The sequence below is a fragment of the Mustela nigripes genome, chromosome 7 (genome assembly GCF_022355385.1).
Source record: "Mustela nigripes isolate SB6536 chromosome 7, MUSNIG.SB6536, whole genome shotgun sequence".
Classification (NCBI taxonomy): Eukaryota; Metazoa; Chordata; class Mammalia; order Carnivora; family Mustelidae; genus Mustela; species Mustela nigripes.
In genome coordinates this window covers 139,866,041-139,888,576 of record NC_081563.1, presented here as the reverse complement: position 1 = coordinate 139,888,576, position 22,536 = coordinate 139,866,041, and the positions used below count along the sequence as shown (strand labels likewise).

Below are 22,536 nucleotides of genomic sequence, written 5' to 3'. Positions count from 1 at the left end.
TGGAGAGGCAGGCAGAGAGAGAGAGAGAGAGAGGGAAGCAGGCTCCCTGCCGGGCAGAGAGCCCGATGCGGGACTCGATCCCAGGACCCTGAGATCATGACCTGAGCCGAAGGCAGCGGCTTAACCCACTGAGCCACCCAGGCGCCCCGAAACGTACTTTCTTTTTAAGGGAAGCTCTATGCCTGACGTGGGTTTGAACTCACCACCCTCAACGCGCCAGGTGCTCCTTGGAGCTCTCCTCTTGCTCTCTGCGGCTTGCTCACCTTGACCTGAGCCTGGGGTTCCTCACCAAAGGGCCCAAGGACCCAGAGGTGCCAGATACCCCTTCCGCCCCTTTGAAGAGCTCCAGGCCCAGGGCCCCTGTAAGCGGTGGTCCCCCAGAGGGAGGGGTCAGCAGCCTCCACGGGGGTAAGTGTCCGGGTTTGCTGCCCGTTCCTGAGCTGTCTCAGACATCCCAGGCACCCAGTGGTGCTTGGAGCACAAGGCCAGGGCCTTTTCCTAAGACAAGGAAGAGGGCCTGCCCTGCCCTGGCTGCCCTTCCGGAGGGAATGTGCCGATCTGAAAATCCAATTGTCTGGTCTAGGAGCGACCAAGGCCAGCTCTGGTTGGTTAGGACATTCCTGCTCTCAGAGCCTGGGAAGTGAGGGGCAGCACCCCATTTTACAGGCGGGAGGCCGAGCTGGAGAAAGGGCTTGCCTAGGTTCCTCTGCCTGAAAGTGGCGGGATCAGGCCTGGGCCTAGGTACCCTGACTCGTGATCCCACAGCTCACATCTGCCTCTCCAAAAGTGGGGGCCCAGGGCACGTGCCCAGGGATAGAAGTGACAAGCTGGAAGGGACCTTAGCTCTGCCTTAGATCTGCAGGGAGCAGAGCCCTCTTCCCACCTTCAAGGGCCAACAGGAGCATGAACTGGACCTCCTCTCCCCTCTCCTGGCAGATGGGGCCAGTTTTCCTGGATCAAGTCCCAGTTTCCAACTTCAGGAGGTCCTGTCCTCTCCTTGAAGGCCCCTGGGCCGGCCCTGTGGGGCCTTGTGGGCATGGACCAAGCCCAGTCTGGGCAGGAGGCACCTGTGGCCTGCCCAGCAGCTCCTCTAGGACGTCTCCTCGAGGGTGTCAGGGTCTGGTGGGGGAAGAGGGATACCCACAGCCGGCAATGTGGGGACCCCCTGTGGGTCAGCAGAATTGGTCTAGTCCCAAAGCTTACACGTTGCTCTGCTCTCAGCAGGCAAGTCCCACGTGTGGCCCGGGGACATCAGTTTTGGCTTGGGATCAGAGCCTCTCTGTGTCCTGATGTGGTATTTCCATCTGCCCAGAGGGGTCAGGCCTTGAGGGTCTCACAGCCTGGCAGAGCTCCATCTAGAGCCACAGAAGTCTCTTCTCTGCCCTGTGCCAAGTTTGGAGGCCGAGAGAGGGCACGTGGACTCGGAGCGGAGAGAAGAGGCTTTGGGGAGATGGTTGAGCGCTCTCCCTGAGGGGTCATGGAGTCCCCCACTGGGCCTGCTTTCCCTCAGCATGAGGAGCCGACTGGCCTGTGGTTCACCCGCCTGCCTTTCCCCTGGAGCCCCTCCTCCCAGGAGCACTGCCTGGATCCACCCTGAAGGCTCAGGCTAGGAGTCCACCGGCGGCCAGCTGGCTGGGACAAAGGGCTTTTTGGTGCCGACGGCCATGAGGATGCAACTCTTCACACAGCTGGACTCAGTCCTTTTCCTAAAGCCTGCTCGGAGCGGCTGCCGAGGGCCTGATGTGTCCACCAGCTCAAGGGCAGGCATGTGTCCAGAGGCCTGTTGTCTGGGTCCTGGGTTAGGCCACCTGGACAAAGCCCCAGGTACTGACCCTCGGCCCCTGAGTTGAGCACTAAGCAGGCGGCAGGGCCCCCAGGGCAGAGGTGCAGGCTCCGTGTCTGTGCCGCCCGTGGCTCAGCCCGTGAGCTCCACGCCTGGACTCTGGAGACGCTTGACTTTCAGCCCCAGGTCCAGCCCTTTGGCTGCCGGCACAGGGACCCTTCCCTTGAGGAGGAAGAATGGTTAGTGGTCGTTTAGCAGTGGCCCAGTTCGGGGGCCGCCAGACCCTGAACCAGGTCCCACGTGCGCGGCTGGCAGCCTCCCCCATCCTCACGACGACCTGAGCTGGACCGTTGCTGCCTCCACTTAGCCGCGGAGGGAACAGGGAGGGACAGGCATCGGCCCACAGGGCGGAGCCCGTGTCCGCGCCCTCGTGTCACTGCCCTGCTGCACAAGCACCCAGTCCCCTCGGTCAGGACCAGAGACCCCTCGCGCTGCACGCTTCCCCTCGGAGCTGGGCTCTCCGCGGCGTGTTCGTAGAGATTTAACTACTTCGCAGAGGAGCAGGCAGGGCAGGGGCGGGGGGCAGAGACCCTCAGCTGTGGAACCGGAGTCGGGGGTGGCGGGTCGGTATTCTGTCTAAGAAGATCCTGCAGTGTTGAGGGCAAAGGCCAGCTCACGGGACACCGGCTCGCAGGGTACTCTTGAAGGTCGGGGAGCAGGCCTGAGCCCCTCTCAGGCTGGATCTGCAAAGTGACCCGGCTCCGGGACACCCGAGGTGAGGGGTCGGGGAATGCGCTAGAGCAGCAGGTCCGGGTCCCGGAGCAGCTCGGCTTGTCCATGACTCAGACCCAGAGCTCGGGGTGAGCGCGCATGTCTTGGGCGGGGGCCGGTCTTCCTCTGCCACTGCCCTCTCCTCTCCTCCAAGGAAAACATTTTGGGGTCTTTAAACTGTGATGCTCAGGAAAAATTGGGGCCTCCTGGCTATGCTCTCCCTCAGTGTTGCCCATCAGCTAGCATGTGTGGCCGCCAGGGGTCCAGCAACGGTCTCTTATGTCTGGTCGCAAGCATGTGCGGCTGGGGACAGAGCAGGGCTTTGGCCCTTGGGAGATGAGGGCCCCGGGAAGCCTTTGTGGGTGAGGCAGCCGGGGCAGAGCTGTCTGTGGTGCCGAGAGCAGGAAGCCAGCAGGGAGGCCCGCCCCTGGAGCCCTCTGGCCCAGGAGGATTCTTGTCTCCCTGCAGTGCTCAGCATGGCCTGGGGACTGGACACAGCATTCCCTCAGGGCCTCACTGGTGTTGTGTGCTGGACCAGGGATCCTGATGGGAGAGTCAATCCCAAGGCCAGACCAGGGTCCTTCTAGTAGCCCCAGGGAAAAGGCAGCCAGGGCCAACCTGGGGCTCTGGCAGGGCAGGGGCCACTGTGCCGCTGAGGGAGGGTCTCCTAGGCAGGACTGACTGAGAGGTGTGCTTCAGGGACAGCCGGGGGGCCGGCATGACCCCCGACTTGAGGAAGGGCGGGGCAAGGTGCCAGGCCCTGCGGAGTGAGAGCCACTAAATCCTGATCTGCTCCTGATAGACGATAGGAAAATCGATGAGGTGACAGGGTTGGCTCTGAACCGTCTGCAGGTCTCGGTCCTTGCTCCTGCCTGATCATCCCTCCCCCCCAGATATCACGTGCCCAGAAGCCCAGGACCCACCCCCCACGCCCGGATCCTCTCAGTCTGAGTGTGCAGGGCCCAGGGTAGGGTGGGGAGGAAGGGCGGCACAGTAGGGCCACCCTGGGCCTGGCTTCCCTTATGTCCTTTGACAGGTAGCTAAATGCCCATGCATCTTCCACCACCTGTCCGTCCGTCCGTCCGTCCGTCCGTCCATCCAGCCATACATTCACTCCTCCATGCCTTCCACAAGTTTCCCCACTCCTGCTAAAAGCCAGACACTATGTACACAGCCTGCAGCCTCCCTCTGAACTCACTTCGGTGGCAGCGGTGCAGGGGGAGTGCGACCCACATTCAAGGTACGCTAAGCTTTCTGGTGGTGAGGAGACCTAGGGAGAGAAGCAAGGTCTGGCTCTGGGGTGGAGTGTGGGGGAGTGAACACCCCTGAAGTGTTCTTTTCCAGTGGAGACTGACCCCACTTCTCATGTGCCCCTTCCTCAAGGGTTTCTGGGTTTTGAAGGGCCTGTGGTTGTCGACCGCAGAAGAGACTGGACGGACATAGTGTGCGGTGTTGCTGGGTGAGCCGGGGCGTGGGCAGGTCACCATGTGGCTAATGACCGTTTGGAGGTCCCCTAGGGTCGTGGGAGTATGTGCAGAACCCCTGCATCTGGGCTGAGCCAGCGCTGCCCCCCCCCACAGGAACCCTGCTGGGTCCTGGCGCTGAGGGACCCCCTGCCCCCACCATGGGTCCTAGGATCCAGCTGAATCTCCCACCTTTAATTCAAATCCCTGTTTATGGCACCAACTGGTTGCCATGGAAATGTCCTTGGGACAGGGTGGAGGGTGGAGAGGGCCACGGGAGGGGGAGGGAGGGGGAGGGGGGAAGGAGGGAGAAGGGGGAGGGAGGGGGAGGGGGGGAGGAGAGAGAAGGGGGAGGGGGAGAGAGGGGGGAGGAGGAGGGAGCGGGGGAGGGGAGGGAGGGGGACAGGCCGCTTCCGCGGAGATGACCTTCCACTCTGCCATCCCTATTGTTGGCGGGACACTGGCTGGGGAGGGGTCTCGGGGGGCCTGTTCCTTCCTACCCTTGGCCCCCACCAGGGATCACCCTCAGAGGACACAGGGCTCTGGTCACAAAGGCTGTGGGACTGGGGGTGGGGGTGGACTCTTCTGAAGCTGGTCTCATTTGTTTGTGAATTGGGGCTTTTCCAGTCTGGGGAGCAGCTGAGGGAGGGGTCTGGGGGCTGGAGTAAGAGTCTAATTCAGCGGCAGCTCCGGCAGCTCCGATGATGATTTCTAGGCTCCCGCAAGAGTGCTTTCCAGCCGGGTGCGGGTGGGAGGGAGGGCCCTGCAAATGAATGAGTTAGACCGATTAATCTTGCCGCATTAGCACATCTGCAGGGAAAGCCAAATGAGGTTGGACAGATGTGTGTGAGCACGCTGGCCGCAGGCCACGGGGCCGCGCCTGCCGGAGCCTGGCCCCAGGCATGGGGGGAGACAGGCTGCGGCCTCCGCTGGGCTCTCTGGTGGAAATTACCCATGGGAATGGCCATAGGAGCCACCACCTCGGCCCCTCGAGCCTGCCAAGGTGAAGGGCAACAGAAGGTAGAGCTGACTTCCCTGGGAGCTCTGCAGGCTCTGCTGAGAGCCAAGGGCTTCCCTTCCTGAACAAGTGTGTCACCCCCCAGCCCCCCACCCCCACCCCACGGCCATTCCAGCCCCCACTGCAGGCCAGGAGGCCAGGTCAGCTCCAAGCACTTGCTAGGGGCTGGGGGCCTGGCTGGACCCTCCTCACAAGTCCTTGGGCCTACATTCCTGCATGCTCCTTCTTCCAGGAAGCCTTCTTGGATTGGCCCAGGCCCCTGTGCACCTCCTTCTCTTCTGACCCCAGCCTGACAGTGGGGGGAGCGCCCGACTCTACCTATGGAGGCTGGAGGAGTGAGCTAAATGCTGAGCCTTGAGGGAGCCTCCTCATCCCCAGAGCTGTCCTGTTTGCCGCCGGATAACAGCAGGAGGAAAGGACGCTTCTCCAGCTAGTGGTACCTTCCTAGGTGGCCAAATGAGTGTAATGGTGAGCCCTGCTTCATAGGGTTGCTGAGATAGTTGGAAGAGGCTTCCAGAAGGACCCAGAGCATGGCCGGCCCCTGTTGCGAACAAAGGAGTATAGAACCACATGGCGACTGTCAAGCAAGGTGCGGCTTTACTTGTTTTGGGACAGCACAGAACAGGTGTTTCTTAACACCGGAGGTAAAAACAGGGGCTACAGGCTGTTTCTCCCATCCACCAGAGCCTGTCATTCTCCCTGGGCTCTTCTATGAGAGGGGAGGCCCCCGCAGGGTCTCAGCCTCCTGTGGCCTGTGTCCTGGGGGAGGAGACGGCTTTTCTTGGTCCTAGAGAGACAGGGGGTCTGCGAGGCACCTTCCTCCCTCCTTTGCAAGGAGCTAGTGATAGGCCAGGTCTGTTCGCTGGCTCCCGGTCATCCAGCTCTCCGGTCCCTTGGGGGCCTTCTAGTGCTTCACCCAGAGCTGCTTGGGGAAGGGCCCAGTAAACACCAGAGAAATCCGGAGTCTGGCACTGCTGGGGGCGTGGGAGGGAGGACAGAGGGGTGAGGGTCCTGCCTGCGGAAACAGGACTGGGTCTGTCTGGGGGGGTCGTCGGAAGGAGAGCCATGTGCTGGTCTGGGCAGGCCAGGTTTCCCGGAGGGCAGGCTTCCCGGGGCTCCAGGAAATGGCAGACCATGGGGGTGCCACCAGGAGGCCACCTCTGTAGAGACACAGGCCAGTCCTGGGACACGCTCTGCTCAAGGCCTGAAGCCAGGTGGGCTGGACTGGAACCCCCCTCCCTGCTGTGTGACCTTGGGCACATGACCTAACCTCTCTGTGCTAGCACCTCCTCACAGGCATGCAGGGAAGACAAGGGCCCAGTTAAAGGGGTGCTGCCGGCCCTGCCCAGACTGGCTAAGGGCCAGGGCCGAGCATTCTAAAAGCTCTGGTGGTAGGACAGCAGTGAGAGAAGCCCCTGGAGGTCTCAAAGCAGGTGTAGGAGGTGTGCAGAGCTCAACCTGGAGCCAGAGGGCAGGTGGGCGGGGGTGGGGGGGTGGGTGCAGGAGAGATGGGGAGGGGAGGGGCAGAGGGCGATGGGGGCGGGGGCAGGAGCGAGGGGGGGGGGGGGCGAGGGGGGGGGGGCGCGGGGGAGGTGGGGAGGGGGGATGGGTTGAGAGAAATGGGGAGGGGTCGGGGGCCCTTGGGACTGATGCCTGTCACCCGGGAACATCCCCGGGGTCTGTCCGGGTGCCGAGCGAGGCAGGGGGCTCCAGACCCACGTTCTGCCCCTTCAAGGGCGCGCACTAGGCCGGGGAGCTCAGTGAAGTCTGCAGCGTCTTCTCCGCTGCCACCCCGGCCCGAGGTCCCCGCGTGGGGGCTCTGGAAACCCGGCGCGCCGGGAAGGCCGCGGGTGCGTTTCTGCGCAGCCCTCCCCTCACTGCAGACCGCGGTTGCGAGCACAAAGCGGCCACTCCCAGCCCTCCTCGGAGCCCCTGCTGCGGGGTCAGCGGCCACCTTGACCCACCCGGGGCAGAGCCCCTGCCAGGGCACCGAGCACGGTCGCGCCAGGCATCCCAGTTGCGGCGGACATGAGGCGTCCGCCCGCGCCGCTGGGCGCTTGGTTCTCCAGCCGCCCGGGCCGAGACACTCCGCCGCCGCCCCTCGGGTCCCCGCGCGCCTTCCAGGCCGGAGCGGACGCCGCAGAGCCGCTGCGCCCGGGGCGGGGGCTGTAGGGTTCTCTCCCCGGGAGGGCGGCCGCGACGCCTGGGCTCCCCCCAGGACGCTTTCCGGTCCGCGGGGGACGGGCCGGTAGAGGGTGGTCTTTCCGGAACGCCTCCCGGGGAAGTCGACGAGGGGCTAGTGATTTCCCAACTGCGGAGCGGGGCGGGGCTGATGGAGTTAACCAGGCGCGTGCGGGCCGGCCCCCGGGTGCGCGGTCCCCATCCTGGCAGGCGGTGGGGCGCCAGGACTGGGGACGGGGGTGGAGGTCAGTGTGTCGCGCTCCGAAAACCAGCCCGGCGCCAGGATCCCCCAGTCGTACGCAGTGACTACGGGCCCCCACCCCTGGCTCGGGCTCGTCCCCCGCCCCGGGGAGGACGAGGGAAACTTTACCCCGGCGCCGGCCGAGCGCCCCCTCCGCGCCCCCTCCCGGCTGGTGGTCCGCCCCCGGCCCGCCCCGCCCTCCTCGCCTCGCGTCCTCGCCCGCTTTCCCCTCCTCCCCTCTCCCCCTCCTCCCCTCTCCCTCCTCCGTCTCCTCCTCGCCGGCTGGAGGCGGGCAGGGCCGGGCGGGGCCGCGCCGTGGAGCCCACAGCCCCGAGCTCCCGGCCGGGTCGCCGCCGCCGCGCCCCGCGGGAGGAGCGGCGGAACCAGGCCCAGTGGACGGAGCGGCCCGCGCGCCGCGGGGGCATGAAGTTGGGCGCGCGCGGGCCTGGGAGCGGGGGCGCGGCGGAGACGGGAGCCGCCCGCGTCTAGAGCCCGCTCGGTGCGCCATGGAGCTCGGGGGCCCCGGGGCGCCGCCGCCGCCGCTGCTGCCGCCGCTGCTGCTGCTGCTGGGGGCCGGCTTCCTACCCGGTGAGTTTCGGGGCGCTAGACGGGGCCCCCTTTCGTCCAGTTCAGGAGGATTTGGACCTCCGGAGCCAGAGGAGGGGAGGCTCCTGGCTGCGGTCCCGAGCCGCGGGTGCGCGCAACGGGGCAGCCGCGGAGGCTCCCCCACCCCAGACGCAAAGGCTGTCCTGCGGTGCGGACTGAGCGGGGCAAGGAAGGAGTTAACTCGCCTTCGAATGCGGGAAAGGGGTTTGGGGAGAGGTGGGGTGGGGGCTGCTGTTTTGGGAGCTGGACCCAGAAGCTCCAACTTGGGTAGAGAGAGGCGGGGCCCACCGATCTCCGTCTTTATCCATCGGCCAAATTTCCCTGCAGACCCCCCCCCCCCCGCGCCTGCTCCAGGTTTGGGGGAGCAGAGGGGTGACTTCCGCCCTTGGCCGCGCCCCATCTACACCTTTTCTGCTCCCCCAGACTCCCTGGGACAGAAGTCTTAACCCCCTCGACCTCCCCCTCCCCCATCCCGGCGGCCGCCCGCGCTGTTCGTCGGTTGGGGAGGGAATTGCAGCCCCTCGCCTCCGGGTGGGGAGTGGGCTAACCCTTCCCGGTGCAGCCGGCCCGGAAGCATAAGGTTGGGAGGGGTCCCCGGACTCAGAGTGAAAGGTCCCTGAGAGGAGAGGTCTAAGACTGACCCCAGGGTGTTGTGAATCCTCTCTTAACGTTCGGTCCAGGACATAACAGGCGAGCGGACTGAGCTGCCTGCAGGCAGTGGGTCCCTTGTTCCCTCCCCAAGTCCCCTTATGATACAGTGAGCCCAGTGCAGGGGCAGAGGGGGACAGAGGCCCTTAGCCCACAGACTGCTCGATGGGGCGGGATCAGAGCGGCCCCTCCTCAGGAAGCAGAGCCTGTGTTTGGCAGGGGGTCACCCTCGTCTCATGGAAGGCTGTCTGTCCACGGCCCCAGGGTGCTGGAGTCAGCAGGGTCTGGTGAGAACTCAGGGCGCTGGCAGCCGTGGGGAGCCAGCTCTCCATCCCCAGGACAGTCTACCCGGCTGTCCTGCTGTCCCGGAGTTCTGTGGGTTACCCTCACCTTGTGCGTTGGGGGAGGTTTCTGGAGCTCAGCGGATGTTGGAGATGAAGCCCCACCTCCGCAGCCAGCTATTACCCTTTGTTTTTGCTTGGGGTTCAGTGCCTGAGGGGTCTGGGAAGGCTTCCCTGAGAAAGCTTCAATCCAGAGGGTAGGAGAGAAACCGAGGCCAGAAGTGGGGCAGGATGTGCAAATGTCCTGAGGTGGCTGGAACTGGAGGAGACCAGGACCTGGTGGGAGGCCCGAGGGGGCAGCCTGGAGGACTGTGCCCTCCGCTCCTGAGCAGCCCACCTTCCTGTCCCCGCAGCAAGCAGCCCGGTGGAGACGCGGGCCCACGCAGAGGAACGGTTGCTGAAGACACTCTTCTCCGGCTACAACAAGTGGTCCCGGCCCGTGGCCAACATCTCGGACGTGGTTCTGGTCCACTTCGGGCTGTCCATCGCCCAGCTCATTGATGTGGTAGGTGCCCAGGGTGGGGAGGGGGAGCTCTGAGCCTTGGCCCATGGCACACAGCCTTGGAGGCTCCTGCTGGAGGGAGCGGGCCCATCCGAGGGCAGGCTGCAGAGCTGGGGGAGCCTGGAGGGGTGGGGAAGCTGCCATTGGCCCTCCCAGAGCCCAGAGGACAGGGAGGCCACCCCCGTGGGAAAACTCAGATGCCGGATTTTCACCAGGTCAGGGCTGTCTCCTTCAGGAGCAAAGAGCCGAAAATGCCTCTATGGAGTCCCAAGACCCTTGGAGACCCAGCTTTGGCCCGGCCAGGAAGGGCCTTGGGAGCTTGGTTCATGCCTGTGAGGAGGTCCCCGGCCTGCTGGGTGGGGGAGGGCCCAAGTGGTCCACACTAGGGTCCAGTCAGCCCTGGTTGCTGGGAGGGAGGTGGAATTCATCCGACTGTGGGGGGCTGTAGGTCTCCCCAAATGCCCACCTCGCTCCCCTGCCAGGATCCCAGGCTTGAGTCTGCTTTAGGAGTGGGGGAGCTGCCCGGGATGGGGCGTGGGGGCCTGGACGCCAGACGCTGCTGCACACAGCCACTGCCCATGACCCCCGGAGTTTCCACCTGTGAAATGTGCTGTCAGATCCGAGGGGAGCTTCGGGGGAGCTTTGGGAGGCGGGAGGGACATATGTGCATGGGGGCACTGGTCAGTCTCATCTGTCCTCGGTCACCTTCAGGTGTCCTGGAACTGGGCCTTGGGTTTTTCCCTCAAGCGCTCCCAGTGCTCCTGGAGGCTTGTGAGCCGTGGTGGGCAGTGGCAGCCCTGGGGGCCTGTGGGGGTCCGCGGCAGCGCACTGTCTGGCCTTCCTGGGCTTCCAGGATTGCTCACTGCCGGACATGCCCGCGCGACCCATTGGCCCAGGAGGCTGAGGCTGGGAGCACATAGGCTCTGGCGCCATGACCAGGGCCGTGCCCAAGGCCCTGGGGCCACAGCAGGAGGGAGAGAGAGGCTCCCAGGCTCGGCATTCTGCCCCGGACATGCCTGCACATGCGTGTGTGTGGATGAGCAGTCCTGCTGGTGTCCTGGGCAGGGGTCTGAGGTTGGGGGCCGCGTGTACGGGCAGAAGGAGCCGCGCGCCCCGTCTGCGCTCTGCCCTGCCCTCTCCGGGGCTCAGTGTCGGGGGGCAGGTTCCCGTGTGCGAGCTCACACAGGCAGGGGAGCCCGAGGTGTCCTGGGGCTTTCTGGGCTCTGCCCCTCAAAGCTCATTCTGAGCCTGGGAAGTGATGGAGGAGGCAGGAAAGGCTGTGGCCGGCGGGGGTGTCGTGGGCAAGCAGCATGGGGCAGGACTGGGTCGTGGAGGTCACTCTGTGTCCAGCACCAGCCGTAGGGCCAGCTCAGGTCATATTTACTCCTTGGCATCCTTTGGGGGTTGGCCTGCCCTCAGTGCCCCGGGGAGAGCAGGACCAAGGGCAGTGCCTGGTGGCGGCGAGAGGCCCGGTTCCCTGTCCTGAACTAGCCGATGGGCATCTTGTCTCCTGGGGGAGGCAGGAGGGCAGGTGCCCAGGCCTGTGCCTTTGGGGCACGAGACGCCTCCCTGACCCAGTGTTGGCCCAGGGTCCCCCTCTGTTCGAGGACCCCGTGGATGTCTTTGGCTTCAGTGGGTTTTGCCAATGGCCTGTGTGTTCCTGGTCCTGGGTGGCTGAGGGGAAAGGTTAGGCCACGTCGGGGTCAGATGCTGCCCCCAGCCCTGTCTGGCCTCCCTCCCCTCAGGGGCAGGGCCCCGCCTGTCCGGACCCCACGGGCAGCCTGCACTCTGAGGGAGCCTTCCCACCGGTGGCTCAGGGCTCCTCCCCAAACCCTGGGCAAAGCGTGCACCGAGGCGTGCCCCCTCTCCAGACGGTGCCAGGGGGCTGGGCTGTGGCTGTGGCTCCCAGAGGCTGGTGGGATGTGTGGGTCTTCCTGTCCCCCCAGACCCCTGCGTCCCCACCTGGAATGTGGTGCCCTTCTCAAAAGGCTCCAGCATGTCCTGCCGGCTGACTGCCCAGGGGACCTGTCTGGCTTCCCAGGGGAAACGTCAGCTGGCCCGTCCTCGTGAACCAGTAGGGGAGAAAGGGATGGCGTGGGGTTGGGGATAGTGGCTGGAAAGGGCTTCCTGGGGTGCGTGGTCCAGCCTCCTCACCGGACAGGTGGCCGTACAGTGACCTTGGGAGGGACCCAGCCAGGTCTCCTGCTCCCACCTCCCCTGTTCCAGCCCCTTACCTGTCCATCTCAAGGTGCTGAGACCCTGGTCCTAAAGGGGCCGTCGGTCCCCAGCCTAGGGAGTGAGTGGGACCTTGTGCACACCTGCGCAAGCCTGCGGACAGGCTGCTGTGACCAGCCGGGAGGGTCGATGCAGGCTGGTGGGGGACCCGGGAGGAGCTTCTGCTCCAGCAGCCTGGGAGCCCTCGGACATCCCCACACCTGGCCCTGGCCACCTGCCAAGCCAGACCAGCTTTGTCCCCATGCTCCTTCGGGAGAGGTTCAGGGGCCATGTCCCCATCTAATATCCTCAGGCTGACCACCCTGGCCTTAGTTGCCTCCGGGGATGAGATCCTCACTCCTCCCTGAGGTTACCTGCTTCCCTTGTCCATCTCAGGCCTGTCTTCGTGGGCCAGGAGACTCAGGGCCAAGAGAGAGCAAGGGAGGGACACACAGGCGCGCGCACACGTCCAAACCAAGTCTGTCCCCCGGAGGTCACAGCTGTTCTTTCCCTTTGTGTCCCAGGATGAGAAGAACCAGATGATGACAACGAACGTGTGGGTGAAGCAGGTGAGTGACGGGAGCCCGACCCCGGGGTCCTCCCCTGCGCCGCGCCCGCGCCCTCCTCGCCTCACTCGCCGCCTGTGGCTTCCTCCTCCCCAGGAATGGTATGACTACAAGCTGCGTTGGGACCCCGCGGACTACGAGAATGTCACCTCCATCCGCATTCCCTCCGAGCTCATCTGGCGGCCGGACATTGTCCTCTACAACAAGTGAGCCCCGGGAGGTCAGCGGGCAGGGGCGGCGGGCACCTGTGTCCAGGTGTGAGTGACCCGGGGGGTCCCGAGGTGAGCAGGACGCAGGGGCCTGTGTGGGCCTGTCCTCGGGAGCCAGTGCTGAAGCCTCTGGGAGGCAGAGGAGGGAACAGAGGCGGGGGTGGAGGGTCCGGGGGTAAGCAAAGCAGGGGACAGGGGCCCCGGGTACAGCGTGGGTCCCTCCCCACTTGGACCAGCCAGCCCCGTGCAGGCATCAGTCCCTCTCCCCACAGGGGCAAGGGGACCTCGGGCCTAGAGCGGCTCTCGTGTTTTCGGGATCAGCCCCTGACTGAGCAGGTGGTCCTCCCTGCCCTGGGGGCAGGAAGCCCCCAGACGCCTCACCCCATTCCTGCCCCATTCCTGCCCGCTGCCCTTGGCCCTTCCGTGCGTCTGCTCCTGGGCGCTCGGCCCCTCCCCAGCCCCGATGCCATCACAGTCCCAAGCCAGCAGCCTATGGGGCCGGACGCCGCCCGGGATCTGCTCACGGACGCCATCACTGTGCCGGAAGCCAGTGTTTGCAAGGCTTGGTGGTGGCAGAGATCAGGGTCCCAGCTGTCCTTCGCCGGGACCCTTGCTGGGGGCTCCTGAGCCCGGGGCAGCCTGACGTCCTCCCGGGTCCCCACGTCACTGCCGGGTCCCAGCTGGGATGTGGATTCCCGGTCTTAGGCTCAGCGGTGCCGCAGCTCCCGCAGTGTTTACAGATGAATCGAAGGGAAGCACTTAGCTCCCTGTGGACCCCTGCCCTCCCCATGCCAGACCCCGATGGGCTCTGGTACAAAGCCCCTTCCAGGGCCCCGGGCGCTGGGCCTGACCTATAAAACGTTGCTATTTGATTAAGGACGATTGGGCTCCTCTTCCAACTTAATTGATTCCAGTAATGGCAGCGGGAAGAGCTTGACGGTGTTCGGGGATGCATTAGGTGGGGGTCGGCTCCGTGAGCAGGAACTGGTGCTGCTGCTCTGCCCGCGGGGCAGGATCCCGGCTCTCCACAGCCAGCCCCGACTGAGCGACCAGCCCGGGGTTCCCGGGGTTCCCTGGCCTTCCTGGGGTCCGCACCCGGCTCCCCGTGACCCCACCGAGCTCGTCTCCTGGGCTATTTGATTCAGAGAACGTGTTGTCTGCTTCCTGGGTCCAGGGGAGCGTTTCTGTTGTGGGGACAGCTCTGTCCTCCCTGGGCAGGATGGTTCCAGCTGAGAAGCAGCTCCGGGGGCTGCTGTGCAGACCCCCCAGGACTGCGGCCGGGGAGCCTGGGGCCACTGCCTCAAAGTCTCTTCTCTCTCCTCTTCCAGGTCCTGGGGGAGGGGGCCTCTGGCCTCTTCGTGGGGCTGTGGTCGGCATAGAGGCTCTTTCAGGAAGGGGCCACGGGGTGCCTGATGCTGGCCATGGCGGTGTGTCCTGGAGTGGTCAGCCTGGGCTACTGGGCAAGGACGGAGATGGGCAGCTTTTCTCGTAGTTTTGGGGAGCCCCTGCCTGGGAGGCCGTGTGGTCCACTTGGGGGCTTCTCCATGGTGGCGTTTGGAGCGGAGGCCTCTCCCCCACACGGATGGGGATTCAGGGGGCCCCGCTGCTCTGCTCTGCTGGGGCCACAGCGCCGACGCGGCAAGGCCAGAGCGCACTCACCATCTGACCGTCGGGTCCCAACATCCGTCCGGAGCCCCCTGGCTTCCTGGAGGGGGGACATGGGGCAGGATATGGGGCGGTGCTTCCTCTCCCCTACACGGGGCCCTGCCCTTCACAGCCGGGGGGCCCGAGGCTGGGTTAGGGACTCCGCTCAGCTGCCTTCTGAGAGTCTCTGCCTCCTCGAGACCTGGGCTGTGGAAGTGAGAGTCTGCCTACGGGGACCTTGTCTGCCCGCAGGTCCAGACCCTGTGTCCCAAGGGGGCCTCCTGGGAGCCAGATCTGCGCCGGGCAAGGACACAGCAGACCCCAGGCGGGGGCACAGGGTGCAGTTGTGCCCAGCTATGGGGGGCCATGGTCTGTGCACCAGGACAACACTTGGACCCTGTTTGTGAGCATCAAAACCCGGAGGTCTGGCGCACACTCCTGGGCCCTGGGGCTGTTTTCCGTGAACTTCTGGAACATTCCCTGCACTTCCTGGGGGGTCAGGACCGCCCGGGCTCCTGCCGCTGACCAGAGCCTCAAACCTGCCTGCAGAGTGCTTCTGAGCCGTGTTTGCATGTGTGCTCGGTGCCTCCGAGGATGGGGCTCTGGGTTGTAGGTCGAGGTTGCTGAGGGAGGACAGCCCGGGCCACCCCGCCCCGGAGAAAGCCGCGGCCCCCGCTGGAGTCTAGGCCTTGGGTCCCACGTGCAGACCCCCACCACTCTCCTGGCAGATGTGTTTGTGGGTCTCCACCTGCTGCTGACCTTAGACATCGGCCCAGAAGGGTGCCTAGAGATCGTAGGACCGGACTGGCACCACCCGAGACCGTTGGGGGCCTCGGAGCTGGATGTCTGGGGGCTTTAGGCCCGGGTGGGTGTGGGCAGGCACAAAGGCCACGCTCTGAGCCCGGGGCGGGGCACCTGACTCAGCCCAGGGCCGGCGGCTTCTCTTACTCAGCTGCTGTGTCAGCTCGTTGTGCGGTGACCCTGTCCGCAGGGTCATGGTAGCATGGGGCCCATGGGTGCTGTCCCTGGGGCTCCGTGCGGCCGTGGGGAGGATGGGGCCAGCCACGGCCACCATCTGTCCATATAGTGGACAGCCCAGCCCGGGGGGAGACTGAGGCCCGGAGAGCAGTATGCACGCAGCTCAGGTTGCACCTGCTGGGGACCCGGGCCGGCATCCAGGGTCTTCCATCGGCATCCAGAGCACGGCCGACGCCAGGAGCCGCTGAGGGCTCAGGGTGGGGGCTGCTAGCCAGTGTCCCCGGGCTCCCACGGGCACGCTGCCTCACTCCACAGGGCACCAACGTGGCGCACCCCACGCACGTGCATCCTTGTGGAGACACCAGGGCGGATGTCGCTGTCTGGGAGTCCGGGGCCAGAGCCTGGACTTCGAGGCCAGTGGGTCTTCATTCCTTCACCCGCCCGGCCATGGACAGGTGCCAACACTCTTGAGGCTGAGGGCAAGGCCGGAGGACGGATGGCCAGGGGTGGGCCCTGTCCCCTCCTGCTCCGGTGGCCTGGGGTCCTCACCTGGGCAGGAAGGGGGATCCGTGCCTGTGAGTCGGGGTAACGGAGAGAAAGCAGTGACATGCTCCGTGGTATCGGCACACCCCTTCTTGGCAGGAGACAGTGGCTGGGCAGGCCCTCACCCCAAGTTTGGCCTGTCCCCCAGGGTCACCTTCAGGGGACTCAGCTTGGTCCCAGGAGGCCTTGCAGAATTCCGTGGTGTGGTGCCTGGCAGCCAGTGTCGCACCGTGCCCTTGTCCTTAGGGGAAGGACGGCCAGGTGCGCAGTGATGGGCCCAGCGGGGCTGCTTGGCCCTCAGTCCGCCTGTGTGCGGATCCGTGCGGGGTATGAGCGGGAGCTGGGACCATCCATCCCCTCCGCCCTCTGCTGTGGGCCCAGGGGCGGGAGAGCGTGGACCTCTGTTCTTCAGGGTCAGGCCCCACTTGCCTTCACACCACAGACTAGAGCTCCTGGCCTGGGGCCCCTGCAGCAACATGATCCCCTCCAGGCGGCCCGCTCACTCGCAGCACGGACGGCGCACAGCCGCAGGACCGAGCCGGACCTGGTGCCCCTCCCCCGGTGTGGGCAGGTGCGGGCCCCGGGTGATGGCCATCGTCACCAGGAAGTGTGCGTGTCAGGCCCGGCGTGGGCCGCTTGGAGGTCCTCCCAGCCGCGCGTCCCCCAGGGTAGGCACGCTGAGCTAAGGCAGATGAGTGACGCGCCCGGTGCCCGGCTGGGCCGCCCGCCCCTCTCTGCTCACCCGTGAGGCCAGACGCACCGGAGGGCCGCCGCGGTTCTGGTGGGTCTCACGCCCCTCTCTCCCCGCACAGTGCGGACGGGGACTTCGCGATCACCCACCTGACCAAGGCCCACCTCTTCCACGACGGGCGGGTCCAGTGGACGCCCCCCGCCATCTACAAGAGCTCGTGCAGCATCGACGTCACCTTCTTCCCGTTCGACCAGCAGAACTGCACCATGAAGTTCGGCTCCTGGACGTACGACAAGGCCAAGATCGACCTGGTGAGCATGCAGAGCCACGTGGACCAGCTGGGCCTGTGGGAGAGCGGCGAGTGGGTCATCGTGGACGCGGCGGGCACCTACAACACGCGCAAGTACGAGTGCTGCGCGGAGGTGTACCCTGACATCACCTACGCCTTCGTCATCCGCCGCCTGCCGCTCTTCTACACCATCAACCTCATCGTGCCCTGCCTGCTCATCTCCTGCCTCACCGTGCTCGTCTTCTACCTGCCGTCCGACTGCGGCGAGAAGGTCACGCTCTGCATCTCCGTGCTGCTCTCGCTCACCGTCTTCCTGCTGCTCATCACCGAGATCATCCCGTCCACCTCGCTGGTCATCCCGCTCATCGGCGAGTACCTGCTGTTCACGATGGTCTTCGTCACGCTGTCCATCGTCATCACCGTCTTCGTGCTCAACGTGCACCACCGCTCCCCGCGCACGCACACCATGCCCGCCTGGGTGCGCCGGGTCTTCCTGGACGTGGTGCCGCGCCTGCTGCTCATGAAGCGGCCCTCCGTGGTCAAGGACAACTGCAGGCGGCTCATCGAGTCCATGCACAAGGTGGCCAGCGCCCCCGGCTTCTGGCCCGAGCCCGAGGGGGAGCCTGGCGTCGTGGGCGGAGAGCGGAGCCGGGGCCCCTCGTGCTCCGCGTCCTTCCGCGGCCCCCGGGACGAGCCGGCCGAGCCCCAGCCGGCCTGCGCATCGCCCTCAGACCGGGTCCCTGCGCCGCAGCCCTCGGAGGGTGACCCCGGGAGCCCCTGTCCCTTGCCCGACTCCTGCCGCCCACCCCCCAGCACCCGGGCCCCGGGGCTCACTGAAGCCCGGTCCCTGAGCTTCCAGCACGTGTCTAGCGCGGCTGAAAGAGTGGAGGGCGGCGTTCGGTGCCGGTCTTGGAGCATCCAGGGCTGTGCTCCCCAAGACGAGGCTGCCTCCGTGGCCGGGGGCCCCGTGACCAGCTCCCCTGCCTTCCCGAAGGCCAGTGCCGCCGAGCTCCTGCCCCCAGACCAGCCCTCTCCATGCAGGTGCAGGTGCAGGAAGGAGCCGTCCCCAAATGCCGTGCGCAAAGCCTGTGGCACCCGAGTGCCGGCCCGGCACCTGCCCCTGTCTCCGGCCCTGGCGCGGGCGGTGGAGGGTGTCCAGTACATTGCTGACCATCTGAAAGCTGAGGACACGGACTTCTCGGTGAGTTTCTGCCCGCGGCTGGGCACGCTCTGATCGCTCCCCTTCTTCCCTCCCCGGAGGACGGGGTGGCTGGTGAAAAATCCAGAATCCAGGCCCCGGACCTGGGCCGCTGAGCTCTGCGGGGCACGCAGCCCCGTCCCTCCCCTGCGCTCTCTGCCGGAGCGCCTGGTTCTGGCAGGTGGCCGGAGTGGCGAGTGAGAGCGTACCGCAGGGGTGTCCTCTGTGTCGTCCGGGCGGCGGGAGCCCATAGGCGTCAGGGAGGCCTTCCCCGGGGAAGTCTGGGCTCTGCTGCTGGCCCCGGGGAAGGCCCAGGACTGGGGCCAGGAGTGGGCCTTGGCGGGGGGCCTGGGGGGCACTGGGCCCCGGTGCACGAGTGGAAGGGTGGTAAGAGGGACTGAAAGGCCTGATGGGGAGGGCAGGGTTGGGGTTTGGGGCGCAGCCCACATCTGTCAGGCAGGGAGAAGGAACAGGGAGTGGTGGGTGTCTGGGCAGTAATGCTTGCCCAGCCTCAGGGACCTGGGGACCCGGGAGCCGGTCCTCCTGTGGGGCTTCTGGGCCACCAGCAGGGATCAAAGGAGCCCGGACAGGGTCCCCAGTCTCCCGGCTGAGTGCTGAGACAGGAGCTCCTGCTCTTCCCGGGTCCTGGAGGAAAGGTCACCGGGCAGTGGGCAGTGGGCAGGGGACTGCCTGCCACTAAGGGAATGTCTTCCTTCCTTCTGCTGATGTCTGCCTGCCGGTCACAGGGTTGCGGTGGGGATGGGGGCCCCGAGGGCCAGGATTCCCAGCGCAGACTGGCGGACACTCAGGTCCCCATGGAGCCAGGAGAGAGAGAGGGGTGTCTACCAGGGTCCAGGCTGACGGGGGACCCTCAGGTCAGAGCACGGGTAGAAGTGGGGGTGGGGACTGTCCTCAGTCTGTGGGGCCGTCCCTTGCCGGCAGCCTGGGCCTGGCAGCTGTCCTGCAGCATCGCCCTTGCCCTTGCCCGCTGTGTCCTGCCTGGTGATGCCCGCTGCTGCTGCTGCTGTGGGCGTGGGTCCTCCCTGTCTCTCCTGCCTGCACCCTGGGTCATGGCCCCTGATTACCGGGGGGACACGTGTGGCCCCAGGACCACTGGGTTTGTGGCTGAGCGAGCCCTGGACGGGACGGGGGCCCTGGGCCCGTGCAACACACCCCTGAGAGGACCTCCTGTAGAATCCAGGCTGGGAAGCCATTCGGGAGGTTTCCGGAAGCTTCTGCCTGGGAGACCCTGCTCCTGGGACCCCATTTAGCCGCAGCAGACGGGTCCCTGACTCGACGTGTAGGTCTGAGCCCCGCTGAGGAGGGACAGACGCCCTTGGGAGTGTGCAGAGTCCTGACGGGCTCTGGCGGCCGTGCGCACCTGCCCGGCGGGGGCCCAGCCCCACGCTTGTCTGCGTGGCGTGATGGAGCACCACGACCTGGTTCTGGCTTCGGAGTGACGCCAGGCTCTGGGGGGCCCAGCTGCCTTGACGCGGGTGGACCTTGGATGCTCTGCGCGGCTTTGTCCGCGAGGCCTTTCATCCAGGATGGGGGACGCGCCCGGGGGATCAAAGACAAAGCAGGGAAAGAGGCCGCGGGCCGCTGCTCAGCCTTCCTGGAACGGAGGGTCCTGGAGGGACTTTTTATTTATAAGTGACCTTGCTTGCTCCCCGTTTTCAGTTTGGTTTAGAACCGTTGGAAAGCATCAGGGTGCCTGTGAGTTCTTGGGAAATCAGAGCAGAGAAGGACAGCAGGACAGCGGACAGCCCTCTGTACCCTTGACACACCCCCCGGGCGCGCTGGGCTTGCCCCCGCCTCGGCTGTCCTGCCTCGGTGCCCCGCTGGCTGGAACCTGCGGGCCACACCCTTTCCTGTCCCTCAGACATGGACGGGCTGCCCATCCAGGACGAGCTTGTGGCCACAGCCTCCACGCCGAGCCCGTGCCCTGGGGGAGCAGAGGAGGGGGTCGGGAGACAGGACGGCAGTGCGGCCGGCCTGGGCTGGGAGCTGGGATGTGTTACTGAGGCTGTCCCCTGCCCTGTCCCGCAGGGTCCCCATCTGCATGTGGACAGACCCAATGCCTCTCTTTAGGCGGGTGACCCCAGGGGACACGGGCCCCGCCCACCCTCTGGCCTTGGGGGTGCAGGCCCCCTCCTCCAGCCGGGACCTCTCTGCAGCCCTGCTGAGGGCCCTGTGCCCCTGGCAGCTCTGCCACTTGGAGTCGGCCGCTGCGCCCGGGTCTGTGGCTGCCTCGAGGGGCTTCAGGGACAGAGCTAAGAGACCCCGATGACCCAGGACAGCAGCTGGCCTGTGAGATCTGGCCCTGGGGCAGGGGGGGCAGGAGCAGGAGCAGACGGGTCTCAGCCGTCGCTGCCTGGGTGCCATCCGCTGTGACGTCCCCTCCAGGATGGTCCTGGCCCTGAATAGCCGAGGGGTGGCCGCCCCGTCTGGGCCCTCGGTCCTCACCTGCTCGTGCAGGTGAGGTGTGCTTGGAGGCCCGCGTCCCCCAGCTTCGTGAGGCGAGAGCGGGCGTCCCTGGGAAGCAGCCCAGACCCCGTGTCCCCACAGGCCCTCTCTGTTTCCCCCTCCCTGGCGCCGGGGGTCCTTGCAAGCCTCTCGCGGTGGCTTTGCTGCCCTCCCACTCTTAGAGGGGGTTGTCCCTGGGGCAGAGGCCACGTGTCTGAGCCCCTCCTGCCGGGCACCTTGGGGCAAGTGGTCACCTCGCACGGCGGCCTTGGTGTCAGGGGGGCCGAAGAACCTGCCCCAGGAAGCTTCATGTTCTGGAAGGTGTTCGTGGCCCGGGGCGCGAGGGCAGTGGGCCGGGCGTGAGCGCGCGTCTGTGTTTGCAGGTCAAGGAGGACTGGAAGTACGTGGCCATGGTCATCGACCGCATCTTCCTCTGGGTGTTCGTCATCGTCTGCTTGCTGGGCACCGCGGGCCTCTTCCTGCCACCCTGGCTGGCCGGCATGATCTAGCAGGGAGGGCCCTGCCACCTGCGGGATGCCGGCGGCACCCCCGGGCCTCTCGCCGGGGCCTGTGCCCGGCCGTCCGAGGGACTCCTGCATTCTCCTGCCATTTGCTAAATCGTCCCCCTGTTTTCCGTCGACTGCAAGATGGCCTGGGGAAGGGCCGCCGCCTCTGGGCGAGCTGGTGCCGGCAGGGTCGTGCTGAGACGTGCAGGGGGGCGGCCAGGCCAGAAAGGACAGCGGGTAAACGCCTGTTCTCGTCTGGAGGCCGGGGTCACCGCCCGCGTCTTATTAAAGTTTATCTGGAGCATGGTGACACGCGGGCTTCCTGCCGGGACGCGCGTCTGGCCACTCAGGAGGAGGCTGGTGGTCTCACCCGTCCCAGGGCCATGACCTCCGGCCCCGCCCAGCCCCGCATGCCCCTCGTCCCTGTGGGATCGTGAAAGCAGCCTCCGGCCGGCTGCAAACCCTCAACGCTCACTAGCCGGCGGGGGGGGGGGGGCGGCCCAAGCGGGAATTGCCTTGTTTCGTTTTCTTCCGGGTAAGTTCACGTTGGAGCAGGCTTGTGCCCAGCCTCTTGATGATTGTGTTGGACTGGGCCTGCTTGTGGCGGGGTCCACAGACGCGCCCCATGGTGAGGGCACCCTTGGCCCCAGGGAGTCTGGATGTCTGTCTTGCTGAGGTCCTGGGATGTCCTGAGTCCCAGCAGGCACTGGGAGCTCGTCTGGGCCCCGGAGCAGCGTCCAGACCAGGGGCTCTGACCCTTGTCCAGGTTCTCCCCGACCTCCCGTGGGACCCCCTCTGGTCACAGCCCCTTGGGACACCCTGTCTAATGCACAGACGTGGTCGACCTGTGAGGGGTGGCTACGGGCAGCTCAGCCAGGCTGGCCCCGGGGCCCCCTGGAGTGTGGTCCCTGCGGCTGGCGTGGGGGTGGGGGACCAGCAGAGCCGAGGAGGCCCAGGAGCCCCGCCTGGGGGACCTGGTGTCATCCTCTGCGAGGCGGCCCTCACAGTGTCCCCGTGCTCCTGCGGCGGCTGGGGGTGGGCACGTGCAGCCTCCAGGTTCTCCCTGAATCGTCAGAGCCCCTGGGCCGCAAGCGCCAGGGAAGGGGTGAGGGCGGTGTTCAGAGCATGAGGCCCAGGACGCTAAGGAGCCTGTGCCCCTACCGACGGTCAAAATCCCACCTCCCCAGAGCCCTTAATTCAGGGGTGCCACGGGGCAGGTAGGAGCTGCCCGGGTCAGGAGAGGGGAGCACAGAGGGACCTGACGGGCCTTGCTGCTGCCTGGCCCGATCGCTGGTCCCCGTCTTCAGCAACGCTGCGGTGGACGAGAGTCAGGGCAGTAGGGAGCCCTTCCCCTCCCCTGAGCCCCCGTCTGTGACACAGGACCCCGACCGGGGCCTGGCCGGTCCCCGTGCTCAGGACTGGGATGCAGAGACCCAGGGTCTAAGTCCAGGCTTTTGGGGCCCCATTGGGCCTGCTGTGACCTGCAGCTGCTTCCTGGGGCAGTCGTCCCTGCGTGGTGGGCAGGACACAGATTCCAATATGAGCGCCCAGTCTTTATGTAAGCTGGTCCAGCCGTGCCGTGGCTGCGGGGAGGCCCCTGGTGCTGGCCCAGCGTGGATGCTCTTTTCTGGGTCGGGAGAGAACACCAAGCGGCCGGCGCCAAGACTCTCCCCAGTCC

The 22,536-nt window shown here is 66.1% G+C and overlaps 1 protein-coding gene across 1 annotated transcript; it reads left to right on the top strand.

The window, feature by feature from the left end:
* The first annotated feature begins 7,880 nt into the window (after nucleotides 1-7,880).
* Nucleotides 7,881-21,195, top strand: CHRNA4 (cholinergic receptor nicotinic alpha 4 subunit). The gene is made up of 6 exons (XM_059408037.1): nucleotides 7,881-8,045; nucleotides 9,406-9,557; nucleotides 12,293-12,337; nucleotides 12,431-12,540; nucleotides 16,521-17,889; nucleotides 20,736-21,195. The coding sequence occupies exons 1-6, from the start codon at nucleotides 7,964-7,966 to the stop codon at nucleotides 20,859-20,861; spliced, it is 1,884 nt and encodes a 627-aa protein (XP_059264020.1). The 5' UTR covers nucleotides 7,881-7,963; the 3' UTR covers nucleotides 20,862-21,195.
* Nucleotides 21,196-22,536: the final 1,341 nt, after the last annotated feature.